The 21,219-nt window shown below is 41.1% G+C and overlaps 1 protein-coding gene across 2 annotated transcripts in view; it reads left to right on the top strand.

Moving 5' to 3' along the window:
* RASA3 (RAS p21 protein activator 3) overlaps window positions 1–21,219 on the top strand; it is a 198,070-nt gene that overhangs the window by 160,601 nt on the left and 16,250 nt on the right. For both annotated transcript variants that reach the window (XM_019529614.1, XM_019529615.1), the window contains exons 9-18: window positions 7,518–7,622; window positions 8,204–8,360; window positions 9,169–9,317; window positions 12,962–13,076; window positions 13,949–14,023; window positions 14,723–14,846; window positions 15,913–16,019; window positions 17,680–17,757; window positions 19,310–19,387; window positions 19,843–19,916. In XM_019529614.1, the coding sequence (XP_019385159.1) occupies window positions 7,518–7,622; window positions 8,204–8,360; window positions 9,169–9,317; window positions 12,962–13,076; window positions 13,949–14,023; window positions 14,723–14,846; window positions 15,913–16,019; window positions 17,680–17,757; window positions 19,310–19,387; window positions 19,843–19,916 (1,062 nt within the window). The remainder of the gene's footprint in view (window positions 1–7,517; window positions 7,623–8,203; window positions 8,361–9,168; window positions 9,318–12,961; window positions 13,077–13,948; window positions 14,024–14,722; window positions 14,847–15,912; window positions 16,020–17,679; window positions 17,758–19,309; window positions 19,388–19,842; window positions 19,917–21,219) is intronic.

Below are 21,219 nucleotides of genomic sequence, written 5' to 3' on the forward strand. Positions count from 1 at the left end.
GGTGGGCCAGGCCTGCTACACTCTTTGCTGTCTGATATAGTCTCCCCTGTGCACAAATGTACCCATTTACCATTACATTGGAGGGGTACCCAGTCATCACTGTATTTAATCTTACAATACTCTGTGAGGTAAAGTGTTGTTACCCCCTTTTTACAGATAGAGAGGCCAAGCACAGAAGGGCCAAGTGCTCAGGTCCCTTGTCTTACAAGAAGTCTGCAGTAGTACTGGCAGTTAAAAAGGTATTTCATGTATCCCAGCTTAGCACCCTAACCACTGGGTGCTAGCTCACAAATTCTGTTTTGGGATGATATTCCTAGAGGCCCCTTCACTGGTGTTAAAATTCTTAACCCAGTAAGATATACTTGGCAGTTGTGACATGTATACTGCTGTTGCAGACTTTCTCAAATCCAAGCAGATCCTGCTGCCTTGATAATGTTCCAGCCACATTTACTTGCAACCATGAAGGCTAGAAACATACTTTGAGTAAAAACTAAGATTCTCTAGTCTTTGTGGGCATTTATACGCATACTTTTCTGTCCTGTGACGCGCCAGAGATCTGCTGTTTCAGAGCAGTCTTCATTAATTGAGTCTGCGCCACACATGAGCTGAGGCAAACTGTGCTGCGCCACGTGCAGTTGTATAGGCGGTGAAATGCACATCAGTGCACAGATAATGGTGGCGGCGCACTTTTGAAATAAAGCACCTCTGTGTTTTAGTTCAAAAGCACACAACTGCCATTTTCTCAGTGCTGGCACACATTTCACCACTTTACAACTGTAAGTGTCACAGTGCTGGGGTGCTTTTATATATAAAAATGCCTTCTATCCTTCTAAAGGAATTTGAGACACCACAAGACGCATGCCAGGAACCAAAAAAATGTTCCCCGTGTTGGATATTTGCAGTGCAGGCTCAAAATTTGATCCCTGGATATCCAGGTATCGAAATAAGACACAGAAGAAAAAAGCAGTCTCTGAAAAAAGCAGGGCAGGGCTGAGTTCCGCTGCGCACTTTCTCCCCTTGCACACTGTGGGTCCAGCAGCACTGATGCTAGAGGCAGGAACCAGCCAAGCATGACACCCAGTCCCTGCAAGAGGTGCAGGGCCCCAGGTGACAGCCTGAGTGGCCCAGGGCTGCCTTAAGGTGCATAGCACCAGGCCAGGCTGGGCCCGCGCAATGTGAGATCTGTGTCGTCTTGGTAAGAAGTGGCTAGAGGTGTCCCTCTGGTGCTGGTACTTGGTCCAGTGTTTTTTAACATCTTCATCAATGATCTGGATGTGGGAGTGAAGAGCTCACTGGCCAAGTTCATGGACAACACCAAGTTACGGGGAAGCACGATCGTTTTTGAAGATAGGCTGCAGATACAGGCGGACCTAGACAGGCTGGCAGGTTGTGCAGATCGGAACCAGGTAAGGTTTAACATCCAGAAATATAAAGTGCTCCACCTGGGGACGAACAATCCCATACACACTTACAGGCTTGGCAATGCACCACTCTGACCAGCACTATGAGTGAAAGAGACCTGGGGGTAATAATTGACCACAGTATAAACATGAGCTGGCAGTGGGATGCTGTAGCTAGCAGGGCAAAAAATACTCTGGCATGCATCAGTAAATGCATCTCCAGCAAAAACAAGGAAGTCATTCTTCTGCTCTGCTCGGCATTTGAGAGACCACAAATAGATACTGTGTCCAGTTCTGGGCACTGCACTTCAGCGAGGACATGGAAAAGCTCAAGAGTCTGGAGAAGGGCCACCCATATTATTAGAGATTTGCACAGCAAGCCATATGCAGTAAGGCTGAGGGACCTGGGACTCTTCAGCCTGAACAAAAGAAGGCTAAGAGGGGACTTGCTAGCAGCTTACCACTACATCGAGGGCTCAGTGAACAACTGTTTACCAGGACACCCTTGGGGAAAGCAGGAGTAGTTGTCACAAACTCATGGAAGACCATTTCAGGCTCAGCATTAGGAAAAACTTCACAGCTAGGGTGTCCAGACTGGAATAAACTCCCTCCAGAGGTGGTGCAATTGCCTACCCTAGTGATCTTTAAGAGGAGACCGGGTGGTCATCTTGCAGTGGTCACTTGACCCCAGTTCTCTTTCCTGCTTGGTGCAGGGGAGCTGGACCCAATGATATTCCGAGGTCCCTTCCAGCCTATATTCTATGAATCTATGAATGTGGCACAGGCAGCACTGGGTGCCAGGCCACTGGGGCTGAGCCACACTGCCCTGCACTGCACAGGGGGGGCTGTACCAGGAGGCCCTGAACACCTTGACTGCTGCTGCTGCTCCCGGTGAGCTGTGGGCTATGTAAGGGGATTGGGGCCATAGCAGGGGAAGCTTTGGGTCCTGCAGGGGAGGGCCCTGGCTTGGTGGGAGAGGAAGCTATGGGCCCTGCAGGGGGGACTGGCCCTTTGGGAGAGGGTAGTCCATGTGTTTTGTGGGGGGGGCCATGTCCTGTTGGGTCAGGGACCCACCTCTCTTGAGCAGTCCCCCCCACAATCCCTCACACCTACTTGCACACCCCAGGCACCCCACATTCCCCCCCCACCCGTTCCCACACCTGTCCTGCAAACCCCACATCCCCCGCTTTACACCCATTATGCCCAGCTGCCAGACAGGATCAGACCTGCTGGCAGGAGCTGTGGTTACAGGGGCAGCTGTCTCCACGTCCTGGTTAGTGAAGGGGTCAGGGGGAGCTCTAACTGTTCTATGATGAACAAAAGCAAACATCAAAACATTTAGCGTGTATTTTGTTATGATGACAGAGACGCTGATAGGCTTCCAAATTGCTTTAAAATTGTACCTGTATCAATAAAACATTGCCCACCTGAGTGATTCCCCCTACCTCTCTTTCATATATAATGGTCTTTTGTTTTAATTGTGGAAGAATGGGATTTTGCGGGGGGACACCAGAATTCCTGCTAGTGAGGCAAGTGGCAGGACACAGGCAGAGAAGCCTGCTCAGCGCTGGCACCCAGAACCCAGCTGGAGGTGGCTGACCTCTTGGCCACTTGGGGCCAGGAGGACATTCTTTGACAGTTCAAAGAAGGCCACCACACTGAGAACATCTTCCGGGCAATAGCTGCCTAGATGGCAGAGCGGCGGCACACATAGCAGTAGTGACACACAAAGGCCAACTGTGCAGCCAGTGGCATCTGGCCGAGAGGTACAGATGCCTCTGCTGTGGCCATGCAGTCCCCATCCAATTCTTGGGGCTGCATGCTGTCACAGGTGGCAGCAGGTCATAGCCAGGCAGCAGCCCCCCCGGCAGACTGCTGCAGTGGGTTGAGGGTGCAGGGAACTCTCGGTTAGGGCTGCTTCAGCAGTCCAGCTGGCACAAGGGGCTAGTGTCCCCAAATACCAATTGGCCAGGCTCCAGAAACTCCTGTATATTTGTCCATTCACTGATCACGGGCTCTAAGGCTCACCCAACTAACTAGTAGCCCCTTTCCATGGGGGCTAATGGATGAAAGGAACAACTGATTTTGTGGGACAACTAAGGGAAAAAACAGGATAAGAGTGACGTGGGGGTCAGAGGGTAAAAATGTGAAAATAAGTTCTCCAGAGGGGGACACGGAGCAGAGCCCACTGGGCCGCACCCACCAGTCATCCAAGGAACCAGTGGACACTGCGCATTGGTGCTCTGCCCAGAAACATGCACGGCCAAGTGAGAGGAAAGCAGCCCTGCTGTCCCCAGGCACCTTCCTGGCCAGAGCCTCCTTCCTGGTCATATACAGGGCCCACTTGGTCAGGGCCAGGAGGAGGTTGTCATGTGTGTCAGGGTCTTCCTCTGCCTGCAGAAGGGGCAGGAGACCCCCGGGAAGCCTCTGAGAGCAAGTAGCCCTGAGCTGCTTGCCAGAGCAGGTTTTTATACTACTGGGGCCAGCACAGGTGTTGGTCCCAAGCTCTAGCTCCCCCTGCCTGCAGATCTGGAAGGATCTGGGCAGGATTATTTTGCCCCAAGTGACCTAACATGCCCCACACCAAAGTGCATGTCTGGGCATGTGTGCTGAGGCAAAAATCCCTGGCTCAAATTTGTGCCATTCCTATTTGAGCTGCTGCAAGCAAACATGCCTACACATGTGGACGTGCCCTATGACTCCAGAAGCTGGGTCTCAAGTCTTCAGCCTGTAACGTCTATGTGTTAATCTGACCCTGTGTGTATCATTGCATTGTTCTGTATATTACTTTATTTTTAGTGACCTTTGTTTCATATGACTATGCTGCATATAATGTATGTAGTTTTTACTTTAGCATGATTTCTGAACAAATGTGTGTTTGCATTAATATTGTCTCTGTGACAGTGGTTAAAAAGATTCTTTTTACTGTTCCTAAGACCAACATATGACCATTCATAAGCTCTGAGGAAAAAATACTGTGTGGAGAGATTTATGAAACATCTGGCAAAAAAATCAACATTTAAAAAAATAATGAAAGCAGATAAAGGGTTAGTTCTGGTTGGGCAAACTTCTTTCGTTTTTTTCCCCTTGCAGGACAGAATGCTTTTGTTTTAGTCTCTCCTTCACACCCCCTTGAGTCTCTCCAGTCCTTGGTTTAGTTTGCCATTGATGTCTTCTGTCAGCATACCCTGAATCATGTAGCTTACATTTACCTAAACATTTTGTGAAATCTTCCCTTCTGTGGTCTCTGTCTGAATTTGAGTTCCTGCTGTGAATTTGAGTTCCTGCTATATATTATTTCTAACTATATGAAAAAGTTCTAATTTAGAGTGGGTGTAGGAAGTTGCCGACTAGGGTATATAATTACATTAGTACCAGATGTTCTTTTCACATATGATTTCACCCACACACCTCGTATTTTCACTCTGAAGAAAGGGACATTCTTGTAGAAGTGTGGCCCTCAAAATGCAGTGCAAAATTTAAGCTGTTACTTGATGTGTTGTTGTGTTTTTTAAACATTGAGCCAATAAATGTGAAGCATGTAGAGTCAATTTCTTTGATTGTTGTGTGTAAAGTATCTTTCATTCTCCAGGCACATGTCCAAAGGCAAAGTTTACAATTGTTGCATGTGCTAAAATTAAGGCTTGTTGACTGTTTAGTTTTACTGTTGGACATCCACGCTTGCAGGATCTCCTCAGTTTTGAGCAAGCTAATCTGCAGCAACTACATTTAGTGCCTGCTTTCCCCATAAAAACATGTGTGGTGTACCATATTTGAAAGTTTTAGTAGTGGAAAGCATTTTCCTAGCATTCACATAGAATAGGAACAAAAGGAAAAGTCAGTTACAGCAAATAATTTGTAAAATCAAGTTTTGGACCATGTATAAACAGTGAATTAGCCCCTGCAAAGCTGAATAAGTCCCTTTCTTAACTTGTTTTTGGCCATTTTGTATTAGTATTTAATGATGCCACTGTAGTCGTGCTGAGCTCATTCAGAGGCCCATTGTGCCAAGAGTAAACTTGCTCAAGAAGTGAGAGGAGGAAAAAAAATTAGGTTAATTTTTTTTATTTTTCCCCACACACTGTCAACAATTTTCTCAAAATATTGAATTAGGAAAATGTCAGCGAACTCTAGTAGGCACTCAAAAGCTAGTAACTGCTCCAGAAGAGCTTGCGGAGGGAAAGGATGGTTAACTGCTAATAAAAAATAAATACATGGAGTGTGAGACATAAAGGCATGATGCTAGCTAGGATAAACCTTTTAAAGGAATATTGGCCCTTATACTTCAAGATGTTCCAACCACAAACTTCCGAATACCAAGAAGAAACCTTCCCTCATATGAAAGGTGGTGGATATTTGTCTATGACACCTGTTACTGCGGCTTCCGGTTTTATAATCTGAGTCTAGTACTGGTTCCTGTTGGAGCTAGAATGCCAGAATGGTCCAGTCCCATCATTTCTGTGCCTTGGCAACATCCAGCGGAAATTTAAATTTCTACCTCCTCATTAATTAAAATCTGCTTTCCCCACATATTTAATGTATTGTTTTTCTCTTATACCAGAGTTTACCAAAAATGAAGCACATTCTTCTAGGTTTGGGGAAATGCAGACAAATGTTTCCTCAAAGATAAGGAAATAGACATGAAAGATGTATAGGCTTCTGATGATTCATTGTGTGACTATCCATGGCTTACTGGTTGGTTTAATCTCACTAAGCGAGGTTTGCTTTTCAAGGTGGGCAATGCTGTTGTATTTGTACTCTATTCCACTCACTTTTTCAAGCTTATGGTTGGGGATTATTGATGCTACTTGTAAACGCTGATATCAACAGCTTGAAGGCTTGCGGATGGCACCATGCTTGATGTGTTTACACATGTAGGCTCTGTCACCTTCTTACATTGAAATATCAACATATATCTGCTAAAATGGTAAAGTTATTGAAATTGATATCCGTGATGAAACTAAAAGCACAGGAGTCCCAACTGTTTAGGGTCCCAACCTTTTGGCCCTGCAGGCCAGTGAGTGGGGAGGGACTCGTGCATGGGCCCCAGCACTGCCCCTGATGTCAGAATTGGTATCCAGGGGCCTGGCACCTCCTCTTCCCCCCCTGAATGTGGTAGGATTTAGTCCTAGGGGGTCCTGCATCACCCCTTCTTGCCCCAGTTCACCAGAATTGGTCCTTGGAGGCCTAGCCTCACCCCTGTGCACCAGGCTGGGGGCCTGGGACTGGGACCTCTAAAGGGCACTGCCCACTCTTTCCCCAGCATGCCAGGATTGGCCACCAGGTCCTTGTGCTGCCCCTGCTCAACCCTATGTGCTGGGATCAGGTGCCAGATCCAGTGCACAGGGCCCAGGACTCCCCATGGGTCAAAAGTTGGCAGTGGGAGTGCTACTGCTCCCCCGCTGCCAAATTTCCAGGCCAAATGACACAAGGCAGCAGGCCAAAGGTTGAGTACTCCTAGCTTACAGTTTAAATTAACAAATGTCTGGTAACTACTGACATAACAGGTTGCTAACTAGGTGCTTGCCTATATTTCAGGATGAGCATTTTGACATTGGATTTAACTCTTATATCCAGTGGGAGATTCACATATCTTTGCAGGGCATTTATAGTGGCTCGTATGGATACCTTTTTTCTTTTTTAAGGTCCAAAACCTGAGTCTGAATAAATGCCAGGTCAAGTACATAGTGTATTTAAACTAGGGTAAGCCAGTTAAAAACACCAAAAATGTGCCTCGGGTGCAAAGAAATCAGTAGTCTGATTTTGGAGCTTGATTCCAGAGCTATGGTTTCTGACACCTTGGCAAGGTGAGGCTACACCTGTGAACTAGAAGCCTCTTCTGCTTTTGCAAGTGTAATACTTGATGTAAGCAAAATGGATGAGGAAAAGCTATTGTAGGTCACTATGTATTGATTTTCATGGTGATGAATTAACAGACTCCAGAAGTCTAAGGTCATCTTTGGCTCCTTGGAAATGGGTGTAATGGGTTTTAGAATTATTTTTAGTCTCCTGAGAGTTGTTGGGAAAAATACGTATCTATATGAAATGGGTAACAGCTGTTTTTCCCCTTAGTTTCAGGATATGAGGTTCTTAATTATTGATTTTGTTTTATAACAGAGTTGATCTTTGGAATGCCAGTAACTTGAAGTTTGGAGATGAGTTCCTAGGAGAACTGAGACTTCCTTTAAAATTCCTCCGGCAATCCAGCTCATATGAAGCATGGTACTTTATATTTGCTTTACTTTATGGAGAATAGAAACTGAACTGTTTCTAGTAAAGCATGTGCTGTCTGTGTGCTACAAAATTACTATTGCAATACAACAAAATTTAATTTGTGTACATATTTTCTTCTGGTTTCAAAAAAAACAAACGCCCAAGCCAAAATTTTCAGTTCAAGCCAAACTATCAGGACAGAAACACATAAGGCATAGTTCTGATGGTATGATTTGAAATTTTGGCTTAGGATTGTATACATGTACATAAACCAGGTGAGAATTTTAATGTACTGAATTTAATGATGTTATGTACTGTACTCAGCAGCAGAGACTTAGTTTTATTGCTGTATCAGATGTAATATTGTCTGTGAAACGTTGTGATCAGATCTTTCTCTGTTACAGCATGTAAAATGACCTGGGGATCTTTGTGGAAAACCTAATTCAGAACTTCAGAAAGTCACTACGTTTAGGAATGCCATGTGTGTTCTCTACAATACATTTTGTATATGTTATGTGTATGTATATACATTTATAGCATTTAAACATATATTTTCTGTTTCAAGAGAAACTTTTTATTTTGTCTGTCAGGTATTTTCTGCAGCCCAGAGACAATGGCAACAAGTCACTGAAAACTGATGACCTTGGTTCTTTAAGGTTAAATGTGGTTTACACTGAAGATCATGTGTTTTCCTCAGACTATTACAACCCACTTAGAGACCTCCTGTTAAAATCTGCAGATGTTGAGGTAAATTTTGCTCATTGCTGCATGCTATTTTACCTATTTGCCCTCAAAGACCCATAAATATTTCTCATTTTACAATTGTGGGTATCATAAGTGAACTTACAAAGTTCTCACTGCTTGTTTTGCCACAAGAGATTCGAAGCTGTGTAGTTTTCATACTTGTTTTTGGTCCAGACAGAAAAAGATCATTATCTCCATGCACTGATGGTAAGTAAAGACACACCCAGTAGTAGCAGTGATTATGAGCTTTTCTAATTCTACATTTGAAAAGGCAAGATAAGCTTGGGTTCAAATGACTAGTTTCATTAACTGTGAAGGAGCATGCTTGCGTATAGGTAGGAATTCTTATTTTGTGTGGGTTTTTTCATACTAATTCTAAAATGTTGAATGGACTCGGCCGTATGTCTGTTCAAATGGTCCAAAATACTTTTAGCAGTTATACTAGCTCATCTTTTCCGAGAGAAAACTCTATTTCATTTGACAGCACTTAAATGTAGACAAAGATTTAGATTTTTATCCTTAGCATTTCACAAGCAGCTGTGATAGGGAAATGAACTAACAATAGAGATAGAGGAAAAAAAGGACTGTATTGTAATCATTTTTAAATTGCTGCCCTCTTGTGATCAAAACTTACAACAAAAAGTAACTGAAAATTAACATGTAGTCCTCTCTCAGATATATTTATGTAACTGGTTGCTGCCATTAATATGTATGGCTCTATTAAGGAGTTTGTGAAAAAGGAAGTTTGTCAATAAGGGGCGGTAGTTATAGAAACACATCACAAAGTTTTTGTTTTTTCTCCATTGTTCAGCCTGTTTCAGCATCTGCTGCACATGTGTTGGGTGAAGTTTGCAGAGAAAAACAGGAAGCAGCCATACCTTTGGTCAGGCTTTTTTTACACTATGGCAGAATAGTACCTTTCATCAGTGCAATTGCAAATGCTGAAGTGAAGAGGACTCAGTAAGTACAAACAAATGGCATATTAATATTTCCTGCACATAATAAAATAGTACTTGTTGCCAGAATTTCATTCTGGTTATAAAACCATTTTAAATACTATCATTATTTATTATTTGGATTGTAGTAGTAGTTAAAGGCCCTAGTCAAGAACCTGGGGCACTTGGTATAACTATGTGCAGCTGTAACAAAAAGATGATTCCTGCCTTGAAGAACCAGGTGAGTTAAAGTGTCACTAGAACTTCCTGTAAAGGTACCTCATGCTGCTTCTTAGAACTTTCCTTTTCCATGATGCATATGAAAAAAACTGGATATCTGTTAGGTCACTTGGTTTTAGCTTGTAGGCTCTATACATCATTTTGTCCTGTGCATGTACAGCATCTCACCTTTTGAGGTCTTGGTCCCTGACTTGGCAATAATAATAATTCTGAAATCCTGCAGTGTTCTCAGAGTTGTTGGTTGTAGCTGTGCTGGTCTAAAGACATAGGCAGACAAGGTTCTTTGGGTAGATGCAATGCCTTTTATTAGACCAACTAAATAGTTGGACAAATTGTTCTTTGCAAGCTTTCAGGCACGAACACCCTTCTTCAGGCATAAGGAAAGTCTTTTGGTGCTTGTGGCACACTGTGGGCACATTATAACCTGTCTGCAATCTGATAAACCCAGGTAACCTGTATGCATTTTACCTGCTACATTTTATCACCTTCTCCCCTTTCCCTCTCCCTCCCTTCAAATGCCTTTTCACACTTATTGTTTCCCATTCCCTTTGAACCTCACTGACACGCATTTACATTTCCACAGACCTGTATTTTGCATTTTGGTTTCTATTCTACCCAAGAAAGTACACAAACACCAGCAGACTTTTCCTATGCCTAAAGGAGGGCGTTTGTGCCCAAAAGCATGCAAAGAACAATTTTTCCAACTATTTAGCTGGTCTAATAAAAGATATCACATCTACCCAATGACCCTACAGTGTTCTCAGTAGTTCATGTGAAATCAGTTCAGCTTTGCAGGATTTTAAAGAACCGTCTCTTTCAGAATAAAAGTATTTGCTGAACTTTGTATGAGGAACAAAGGCCATTTTCTCTCTAATCATATGGATACTGAAATTTAAGGCATCTTGGGACATTCATTTTTCCAAATGGAAGACTGAGCAGCAAAGAACTAAGTTGATTGTGACACTTGTGGAAAATAGGTTCACTCTTTTTTACCAGTCCCTTCTGAATTCCTATCTTGAATAATGGTTTGCTGCTAGATTTTCATGGTAGTATGTCATATCCAGACCGTGTAGATTATAGCTAAGTACAGATGGTCAGAAAGACCAAAGCTGAATCAGTTCAATCTTTGCAGGTTAGTCTGAGCTGCATAGATTGAACCGATAAGCAAGTGAACACATATTAACTTTTGATTCCAGAAATGCAGCCATCTGCCAGCATTGGCCCAAGCCAGAAGTAACAGGATACTAGAGCATGCCTCCCTGCTGGGCTGGAGCAGACAGGTTGGATCAAGGCTAGCCTGCCCATCCTGCAAGGGAGCGGAGGGGCTTGCAGGGGAGGTGCAAAGCATCATGGGATGCTGGGAGACTGTGAGCTCACTTGAATCTGAAAGGGATCTGGGACAGAAGTTCAGTAAACCAATTTAATCTAAATCAATGAAGTCCGATACTGCATCCATGCAAGTTTATCTTAAACTGGTTTTTGCCAGTTTGAAAGTGGTTTATGTGCACTGAACTTCTGTTGTGTTACAGATTTGAACCGATTTCTGATCACTTCTACCTGTTTATGTGTAATTTCTATCTCTAGCCTCTGAGAGGAAGTTATAGCCCTTTGATGGTTGCTTTTGTCTGTACAGCAGATGGTCTTGATCCATTGCCTTGGGGATTCTGATTTAAGGTAGCAATCACCACAGACAGTACAAAGTTAAGATTTTGAGTGAGCAGACATTTCAGAGAAGCCAGAGACTGAAATACTCTCTCTCCTGTAGGTATAGTCCTTCCAAGCTGTGGGTGAGTTTGAGGTACCAATGTATGGACACTGAGGAAGTTTGCTTTTCTCCATATATCATTTACCTGTTCAAGAGGCAGGCGGAGCATTCATTTTCAAAACTAACAACTACCCCACCCCCCGGAGCAATGAAGTTGGAAAAGTAGCTCATCATAAACTTCCTTTCTGTAAATTGTTGCTATTACAGTAATGTATCAGAACTGAATAGACGTGTTATTGTGTGTGAGAGAGTAAGCAAGAGACTACAGGCCCTATTTTGCATGTCACAGGCGGGTATCGTTTAAGTAATTTAGATGCAGAAGAAGTAGTTAGAAGTGCAAATATATAACTGGTTTAAATTGCCTTTGCAAATAATAGAGAGCAGAAAATTGACCTGAAATTATTTGCATTCTCAGAAATCCAACTGCAAAAAAAGAAACATGAGAAACAACAGAATGAAAATCATGCTTTTGAAGTGGAAGTTTTAGTGGTTTCTTGCTGAATTGTTTGAATGCACATAGGGTTGTGAACTACTGTATTATTACTTTTTCTTTCTTTTTTTAGGGGGAATGTTCTAGTTTCTGTGTATAATAAAAACCTGTGACTTGGGAGGGTTGACAAGTCTTGTTGGAAAAAAAACAGTTGAGCAAAGAGCCCCACAAAAATTGTTCACAGGTTTGGGAGTGGTATTTGTGGCTTCCTTCACTGTTCATGATTCAACCCCAGGTGACCAGGCTGTATATCAGTGTTACAAGCAGTATATCAAAAGGGTTGTAATAGGGCCTCCACAAAGTAGAAGAGGTACGCCACAGAGGGAAGGTGTAGAAAGCAGCCCCAAAAGACAAATGTAGTTGTCTATGTAAATATTGATTTAATGTAACAATTGCTTTCTCCCATGTCCAGAAAGTGTTTCTTAATCATCTTTTTAACAGTACGATTGATTTAAAAGGTGAAGATGCTTGTCTTTTGACCTGGTGCACAAACCAGTGTACTACAGCTGTGCAACTAGGTTTAACAAACATAGCCAATCCTCCGCTCTTTTTATGTATCCAGACATGTAAAGGAAACTTCATCAATGATTTTTATGAAAGGGAATGGGATTCTAAATGAGTCATAAGGTCCCACCCCCATGGGAATTATGGTATATGTAGCAGACAATAGGCAAATCATAGGATAAGTGTAGTTCAGCTAGAACAGGTCACTTACATCATTCAGACTGATTATTCCCTAGCCCCACAAATACTTTTGTGTGGGAAAAGCTGGCAGGTAGTGCATGACAACACAGATATTCTTCCCCCATGCGCATTTTTTTTTCATTTGAATTATAAGACCCTTTGGGCAGGGTCTGTGTTTTTACATGTGTATGTGTAGTACAATATAGCTTTTTCAAACTATCTTAATACAAATAAGGAATTGTTGACAAAATCTTCTGTCCTTGACAATCTCATGTTGATTGCTTCCACTCCTCCCTCCCCTGTTCCAATGTGGGATTACACCAAACATAATGCATTTAATGGCAGTGCTTGGGCTACCGTCAAAAGAATATACACTTGCTCATTAACACCGCCCCCCAGCTTTTAATCACCTTTCATTACTGCTTTTATTTCCATACACTGGTTATTTTGTTAGAGAAAGACTAAATTATAGAAAATTGTTCCTTTCCAGAGACCCAAACACCATTTTCAGAGGAAATTCATTAACTTCCAAGTGCATTGATGAGACAATGAAGCTGGCAGGGATGCATTATCTTCAAGTTACGCTAAAGCCAATTATAGATGAGGTAAGAGTAAGAAAGATTGTTTGATAAAATTTCAGCCTCACAGGCCTTCTAGGAGTAGGTATTGTTTGCTTCTTGCCATTTTAAAAGTGCTTTGTCCAGCTAGTGTTCATGTATTTACATGAAAGCCTTGCAACATTTACTTATCCAGTGATTCACCCAGTTCAGGAACACTCGACTAGCTTTAAAGACAGACAAAAAAAATTCGTTTTAACTAGGTCTAAAAACAAGTTTCCTGTCTTATAAAACCTACTGCTTATGTTCTGGGGGGAAAAAAAATAAAAACCTACAAAAGTCAGAACTTCACATCAGAAAGTAGCCTGAAATCCATGAAGAACACTTGTCATCCTGTAGTTTTTAAATGAATACGATTAATCCTAGATTACTGCATATGTGACAGCTTGCAGTGTGGCAGTGTGCTATTATCTCTTCAGTCCAGTATTGCAGTTTCTTCCATTGCTGTAATTAAACAACTATTTGGACCACATACTTCCTTGTGAATGATTTAGCACTTAGTTCAGCTGTTAACTGTGATGTCACATCAAGAAATATTTTCCCTAAGAGTAGTTTTACAATACTTTCTCTTTGGTGCATGATGTGTTTTCTTAAATTAATTGGGAGGGGTTGAAGAAAAAACCTCCTTCATGTTAGATGTAGAAAAATATTGCAGAAAAAATATAATGGAAGAGTTTGGAAAAATTAAAAATAATAAATAGCTTACATATGAAGTTTTACCAGAAGAAAAAAAAATCTAATATAAAGTTTGGATACTGCTCTTTATCCAAGATAACTACCTTTTTAAATCATCTGTTACAAGATTTTTACCTTCAGAGGAGAACTAGTATATTAATTGTTGATTATGTGTTTTATTTTAGATCTGCCAGGTCCATAAGCCTTGTGAAATTGATCCTGTGAAATTAAAAGATGGTGAAAATTTGGAAAATAACAGGGTAGGCTTGTGATAGTTGATGTTCTTTCTTACTGGGGTCCTCACACATTTGGAGGTGCAAGGGAGGCTTTCATACTTTGGTTAACACTGGACACTTTTAATCTGATAGAAATGCATGTGACTGTATTGTATATGAGCTCCATGGTTAGCTATAAGATACAGTGCTGAAATCTTTTTTTTCCCCCTCCTCTTGTGTCCTTTCTGAGATGATGGGTATTTAGTAGGATTTGCAGATCTGTTAGAATCTGACAGGGCTGTGATGTGAGTGCTTCTCCTATGGCTGTTATAGCAGTTGTGATATTCTGAGATGTGATATTTATAAAATGTAAAACAAACAAAGAAGTACATAGCTTGTTGGTATACCACTTGACTAAATGGATGTGCAGTGTAACAGTAGAAGAATGGACTCCTTAACCAATGGTTCCAGCAAGATAATTATGATTTTGTAAAATAAAATTACATGCTTTTCAGAATACAGTTTTACTTGATATCCATATTTGCGGGTAGTAATAACACGGTACTTTCAGCCCTCTGCTTTGTGGTATGCCTGTTCAAGGAGGGTATCCACTGCAGATTGGTCTGTCTTCTGTTACCAAAAAAAATGCATATGCCACTAGGAAAATGAAGTAGCCTTGCTTTTTGTGGAAGGAAAACAATTCATGTAAAAAAATCAGTTTAATGCACATGTTCACTGTTTCAGGAAAATCTGAGGCAGTATGTTGACCGCATTTTTACTGTTATTACGAAATCTGGTGTGAGCTGTCCTACGGTGATGTGTGATATTTTCTTTTCACTGAGAGAATCAGCTGCCAAACGTTTTCAAGGTGAGTTTCAGTCTAGCTTTTCAAACTTTACTTTAGATGATTTTCAAGAATTGTTATTTACTGTCACGGGTGGAAGTAATTAAAAATACATTTCACACCTGATGCCATTTAGGGTGTGTGCAGCCATAAGGTATTTTCCTCAATGTACAAATAGCAAGACTTTTAATGATGTACCAGATCTTCCGTCAGTGTTGTTCTGGTCTGAAACATGATGTGGTAAAATGGCAAGTAGAGATGCTACATGTGTAGCAGCTTTTTTCAGGGACAAATAATTTTGAAACAGCTAGTTCTGGAAACTCATAAAATCTGACGCTTCAGCTGCATTCTTTTCTATTTCTACATGAACCTATAATAAAGGCCAAATTTTAAAGTCCTGACATCAGTACAAACCCAACAGTAGATTTGTACAGCTGTAGCTCAGTACATTTTGTTGATGAGACACAAAAAGAAATAGAATCTATTCTACTCTCTTCCCTCTGCAGGAACAAACACAACATAAAGCCAAACCCCTTTATTTTTTTCTGTTAAAGTAGACAAATTTGACTGCATGTGTACAAAGAGCACATCCTTTGCATAAGTATGCTATTTTTACATAGTCACTTTCAGAATAGAAGAATCTCAACATTTCATTGATTACCATATTATGCTCTTTATCCGTTCAGTGCACTATTCTTAGGTTTGTGCTAAGTGCCCCACATTATTATTGAGAGGCAGTCTCTGCACTGAGCTGCTTATGATCTATGAAAATTATCCATATACTTTGGCTGATTAATTCAGATATCACATTTCAATATGACTTTCCTGCACAAGGAGACTAGTTTTCCGTAGACAATCCATGTCATAAATCCTGCATTCTCATATAGGGAGGTAGCCTTCATCTTGGTTTTTTTTCATTGCTTTACCAACAGCTGATATTTGGCTCCAAGTGTCCTCCTTTATCTGATTATCCCATAATTTATGAATAAATAGATATCTACACACTATCTGAAAGCATTTCCGACATTAGCACTGAAAGTTCTCTGTAAAGTATCTATTGAGATAATGAGTGGGATTGTCTCTGTTATAGGTGACCTAGATGTAAGGTACACAGCTGTTAGCAGCTTTATTTTCCTGAGGTTCTTTGCTCCTGCAATTCTTTCCCCAAATCTCTTTCAACTTACACCACACCATCCAGTAAGTACTGTATTTACTTATCTAGGTATTTATGTAGACCATCTGCCATAGGAAGAGCCTCTGCCATGTATTCTATTAATTACTTATTTACAGCCTTCAGGAGGAACAGCTTGATATAGTCTAGAAGTTTGTTATATATTTGTTTTGCATATGAGTAGATTATGTTGGGTGGCTGGGTATGTAAAAAGCTTAGAATGGAGTTTGAAATGAGGTTTTTGTTTAGTTTTGAATGTGGTGAGCCCTGTGGTCATTCTCATCTCTTATGGGGGTAATTTCTGTAGTTTAGCTCCGGTAAAGGCTCTTGTTTTAGGCCATGTCTATACAACAAAGATGGCATTGGCTAGGGGGTATGGTTTTATCACGTGCCCTAGCCAACTTAGCTTTACTGGGTGCATCTACACAAGACACTACATCGCTGTAGTAATGAGTTATGGCAACATAGCTCATTGCTATGGTGACATAGCATCAGCGGACATGAACCGTGATGCTGATGCTACTGCACAGCTACTGTGCAGTAGGGTCAGAAATGACCTGTGCACCCTGGGACTGCCCAGTAATGCCAGTTACTACATCATCATTTAGTACTAAGACAAGCTAAAGCACGTACTAAATGACTGCTCAGTAACAACTATGAAGTCAGGTGCATGTGTAGACGCACCCACTGGCAACTTCACTATGTGGACACAGATACACCAGTGGAAGAGTGAGGTTTTTGTGGCTTAGCTTATGTTGTTTGGGAGCCTACTTTGAAAGATGCTCCTTAGTATAAACTAGCCCTTAGGTACTGTTTAGCTTCTTCCTGTTTGCCAGCAGGTTCAGGGTCCTGTAACATATGCAAGATTTGTGGTTTTTTGCTGGTGTTGAGCTCTGGCAAGCAAAAGATTCATGTGTGAAATGAAGGGGCCACCATTCTGTCAAGTGCTACACAGGCTGACATTGTACTGCTTCATTCTTTGCTTGTTTGCACCAAAACAGGGGTTTCACCATGTTAGTTGCCTTAAAAATGAAGTACATTTTATTTATATGTGCAACTCTCCCCCTCCATTTAATAAGTTGCATCAGTTTCCACATGGGCTGGATATAAGCACACAGCCCTGTGGCCAGACTCCTCCTCTTAATTTAAGCATAGTCTATGGTATGCCCAATTCATTCTCAGCTGCTGATGAGAGGGTAGCTCCTGCTCTATTTTCAGTTGTCTTACATCAATATTGAATTGGGCAGTACTGGGTGGCACCTTAGAGAGTAGCATTTACCAAAGTAGGTTCCCTATGAAAACTCATGCTTCTCTGAACCCATTAGTCTCTAAAGGTGCTACCATACCACACGTTCTGCCTGACTCACACATCTAATGACCTCTGCCCTCCAATATATTGGATTATTTCAAAAGCATTCTGAGATGGTTTGCAAATGAAATCTCAGAATCCTTAATTTTTACTGTTCGTAAAAAGCAATTGGTTCTAAATGTTCACTTTGAGGTATGGAAACTGATCAGCTCTTCAGAATAACCAAGGGCTGTGAGCATCAGTATGATACGAAGAGTGTGCATTGGCACATCTTTCAATTTATGTTAATATTTATTTAAGAGGAATAGAGACTATCCGATGAGTGTGGGGTTTTTTTGTGTCCTTTGTCTTAAATACCTCTATTCTCCCCTTTGTAGGATCCTCAGACCTCTAGGACTTTGACGCTCATTTCTAAGACCATACAAACACTGGGCAGTTTATCCAAATCTAAATCTGTAAGTGTTTCAGTTTCTCTCTGAGTTAGGGTTAATTTGATGAAAGTCTATATTCATTTCCTTTTTTTTCCCCTTTTAAACAGGTGGTTGCATCATTGTTGCAATTAAACAGTTGGAGTGATTGTATAGGGCTGAACTTGAACAAGCTGGTATTCAGTAAGGCTAGAGCAGTGGTGCTTGACTTTATTGGCTAGTGGCCTGGATGGGCAGTACCCAGTCCTTTAATGGGCAGGTTTCCGCCTGGTGGATCCAATCTGATTGCTGGAGTGGGTGCTGTAGGGACCCATCTCCCCATGTGCAGAGGGACAGGAACAGCCAGGCCCAATCCAGGCTCTTAGGGCCCAGGGTGGGGGAGAAGGGAAGAGGTGTGGTCCCAACCAGGCACGGCAGGGAAGGCAGCGTGGCTTTGCTGGGCAGGTTCCAACCCACTGTGTGAGGCTTGGGATTTGGGCAGTGGATAGGGTTCACAATATTAATTACCATCATTCCCAGCTGCCAACTTTCTTGACCCTTAGAGAGCCCCACAGGCCAGACACCAGAGCTCCACAGGTGGCATTTAGCCCGGATGCCGGAGGTTGAGCACCCGTGGCCTAGACATGACTTAACCTACTTGTTAAAACCTACTGATGGCAAAAACTTAAAATTATCTTCATATGAACTATGTGTTAATAAAAATAAGTTATATATTCCTAGAGCAGAGTCTTATTCTAAGCCTTTGCTTCAAATATTTTTGGGGAAAATGTAGTGTTTAAGGTTATTAGCCCTTGGAAAACGAGGTATAGCACTAAGTAGTTGTTCTGCAGGATTTTCCACACAGCCTCAGTGGTATATTTAAATTCTAAGCTCAAGAAACCATCACTAATGCTGAAAGCTAGTGTACTTTGTATGTCTATCCAGTTATGCCAGTTAGTGGTGATAGTGGATGGTGGTTTTGCTATGGACATCTCTCCACTAGAAATCAAATAGTTATCAGGTGATGTCTTTTCAGTCATTCCTCACTAGTCTGGATTCACTGAGCAACCTTTTATGAGTATTTTAGAGGTTTACAAATCCCTTGAGCCTGTCAGATTCCAGGGTTTCTGGTAGTTTTGCCTGTTTATTTTGGGAACATGAACAGAAAGAAGATTTGAAGCTTATACAGAATGCAAATAGCGAATAGAGTGAATTGAGTCAGTGTTTGGAATGCTAACTTGGACTTTTGCAGTAGTATAGCTTACTTTTGTCTAAGATGGTGATCTTCAACCTATGGTCTGTGAAAGATGACAATAAAAAAAAATATGTGAATACCCACACTTACATTTCAAAGGGTTCCACACCTCCATTCCAAGTTTTTTAGGGGGTCTGCAAATGAAAAAAGATTGAAAACCACTGGCCTAAGAGGTTCCTGGGAAGTACAGGGTGTGCATCCAAACAGCCTGAGAGTAGCTTCAGGCTCTTTTTCTTTTTGAATATAGTGAAAAATGGTGATTGTTTCAGTCTTAATTTCTTCTGCTGTTGGCACTGTGGTTATAGATAGTACCATATGATGTATTGACTGTTGGTTCCGTTTCAGGCCAGCTTCAAGGAGTCCTACATGGCTATTTTTTATGACTATTTTAATGAACAAAAATATGCAGATGCAGTAAAGAATGTAAGTAAATATAAGTCAATCCATAGACTCTTTTATTAGGTTATTCAAGCTGATATTTAGAATCATAAACTTTATGTAGTAACTGTTAGAATTGGTGTTCCTAAAAATCGGTGTATAAAAGTCAGTTTGCTGTAGCGTAGATATTAATATATGTGCACATTCTGTGTTCCTTGCAACCCTGTACTGAGCACAGTCTGGTCCAAGAGGAAATAAAGGATGGTGAGTAATCAAGCAAAAGCATAAAGAAGAGATAAGAGTACATGTGTGTACATTTTGCGGTTAGGAACATTCTTCCATTTGTTGTTTTTAGTTTGCAGGCCAGGAAACCTTTGCAGATTCCCACATTATGTGCTGTAGTCTTTTTTTAATGCTATCACAATAATATGTGTATGAAACAATAAATTCTGGCTTGTGTTGCTGAATTACTTTATGTGCACACTTTGTCCATTTTCAAGTTCCTAGATTTGATTTCTTCTTCTGGAAGGAGAGACCACAAGAGTATAGAGCAACCCATACTTCTTAAAGAAGGGTAAGAATATCTCCAGATCAGAAATATTTCTATTTCTGCTTTTTTAATGCCATTGTGAGGCACTAGTTCTTCTCTGACCCCCTGACTCCATTGTTGTATTGCTACCTTTGCCTTTGTGGCTGCTAGCTTATGTTAACGTCCTTTCATGTGTGTTAATATTTTAATTTCGTATGTGTTATAAAATCTGTGTGCAAAAGCATCAGTGGAATTTAATTACCATGGTTAGTGCTGGATAAATATGAACCAAATCCTTCATTTAAAATAAAGTTAATGTTGTGACTCCCATCACTAAAAAATAAATAAGATTAGGTTTGTAATTGAATTGCTGACTACTATTAAATGTTGAAGGGTGACTACCACTTCTGGTTGATCCAAACAGCTCATATCACATGTGTGACAAAGTAGTATCCCTAGAAGTCAGCTTCTCCATTTTAAGTCTGTACATTATCATTCTTTTGCTTTTGAAAATAAATGTATGATTTGTAACTTTGCCCCCTCTCATAAACATGACCTTTCTGCCTCTGTCTTTCTTTTGCTCCTGTCTGATTTTTTTTCTGTCTTTTCTTGTTCGGCCTGCTGGCTGCTGTTGTAAAGGACTCTTAAACTAACAGTAAAGAAAGTTGATGGTAATAGTTCATGCAGGTAAGATGGTAGGGGCAGATGGTACTTTCCTGTAGTTACCTGCCTGACAGCATCTCCTTCCTCCATAGCTACAGACATATCTGACTTATCTTGGGAAAGATTTTTTCTTTGTTCTGTAATTCTGAAGTACCAATGTTAAACCAACATTTGTCATATACTGCTTAATAGTGTAGAACTCCTTAAAAGAAAACAAGGAAGTTGCTGAACATAGAGAATAAAAGTGCCTTTTACTTGTAGGCAAAGGCTCTGACTTCTGGAATTCACTTAATATTCAGTGCACAAATTCCTAAGACCTTATTGCAAGTGAGTAAGAAGTCAAAATACATTTTTCTAAGCACTGCTTCAGTAGCATACAAGTAAATTGTTCTCAAGTTTAAGGAGTCAACTTCAGCGGTTTAATTTCCCCACCCTGTCACATAATTGTCACGCTTTACCTTTTTTTTTAACAAACCTCTCTTGGACTCCCTTAGTTTGATTCTTTCCCAGAACAATTGCTTGGCTGATCAGTGGAGTTTGTTTGTCTTTACTGTGCTTTTTGTTTTGTTGGCTTAGTCTACTTTTTATCAAAAGAAAAAAAATCTCTATGTATGGGGTGTGCGCATTCAAATGGACATGCAGTACCCCAGTGAGGTAACTGCCAGCTTGCTCTTTGCTGTCTCTG

The sequence above is a fragment of the Crocodylus porosus genome, unplaced genomic scaffold (genome assembly GCF_001723895.1).
Source record: "Crocodylus porosus isolate Cpor-Errol unplaced genomic scaffold, CroPor_comp1, whole genome shotgun sequence".
Taxonomy (NCBI): domain Eukaryota; kingdom Metazoa; phylum Chordata; order Crocodylia; family Crocodylidae; genus Crocodylus; species Crocodylus porosus.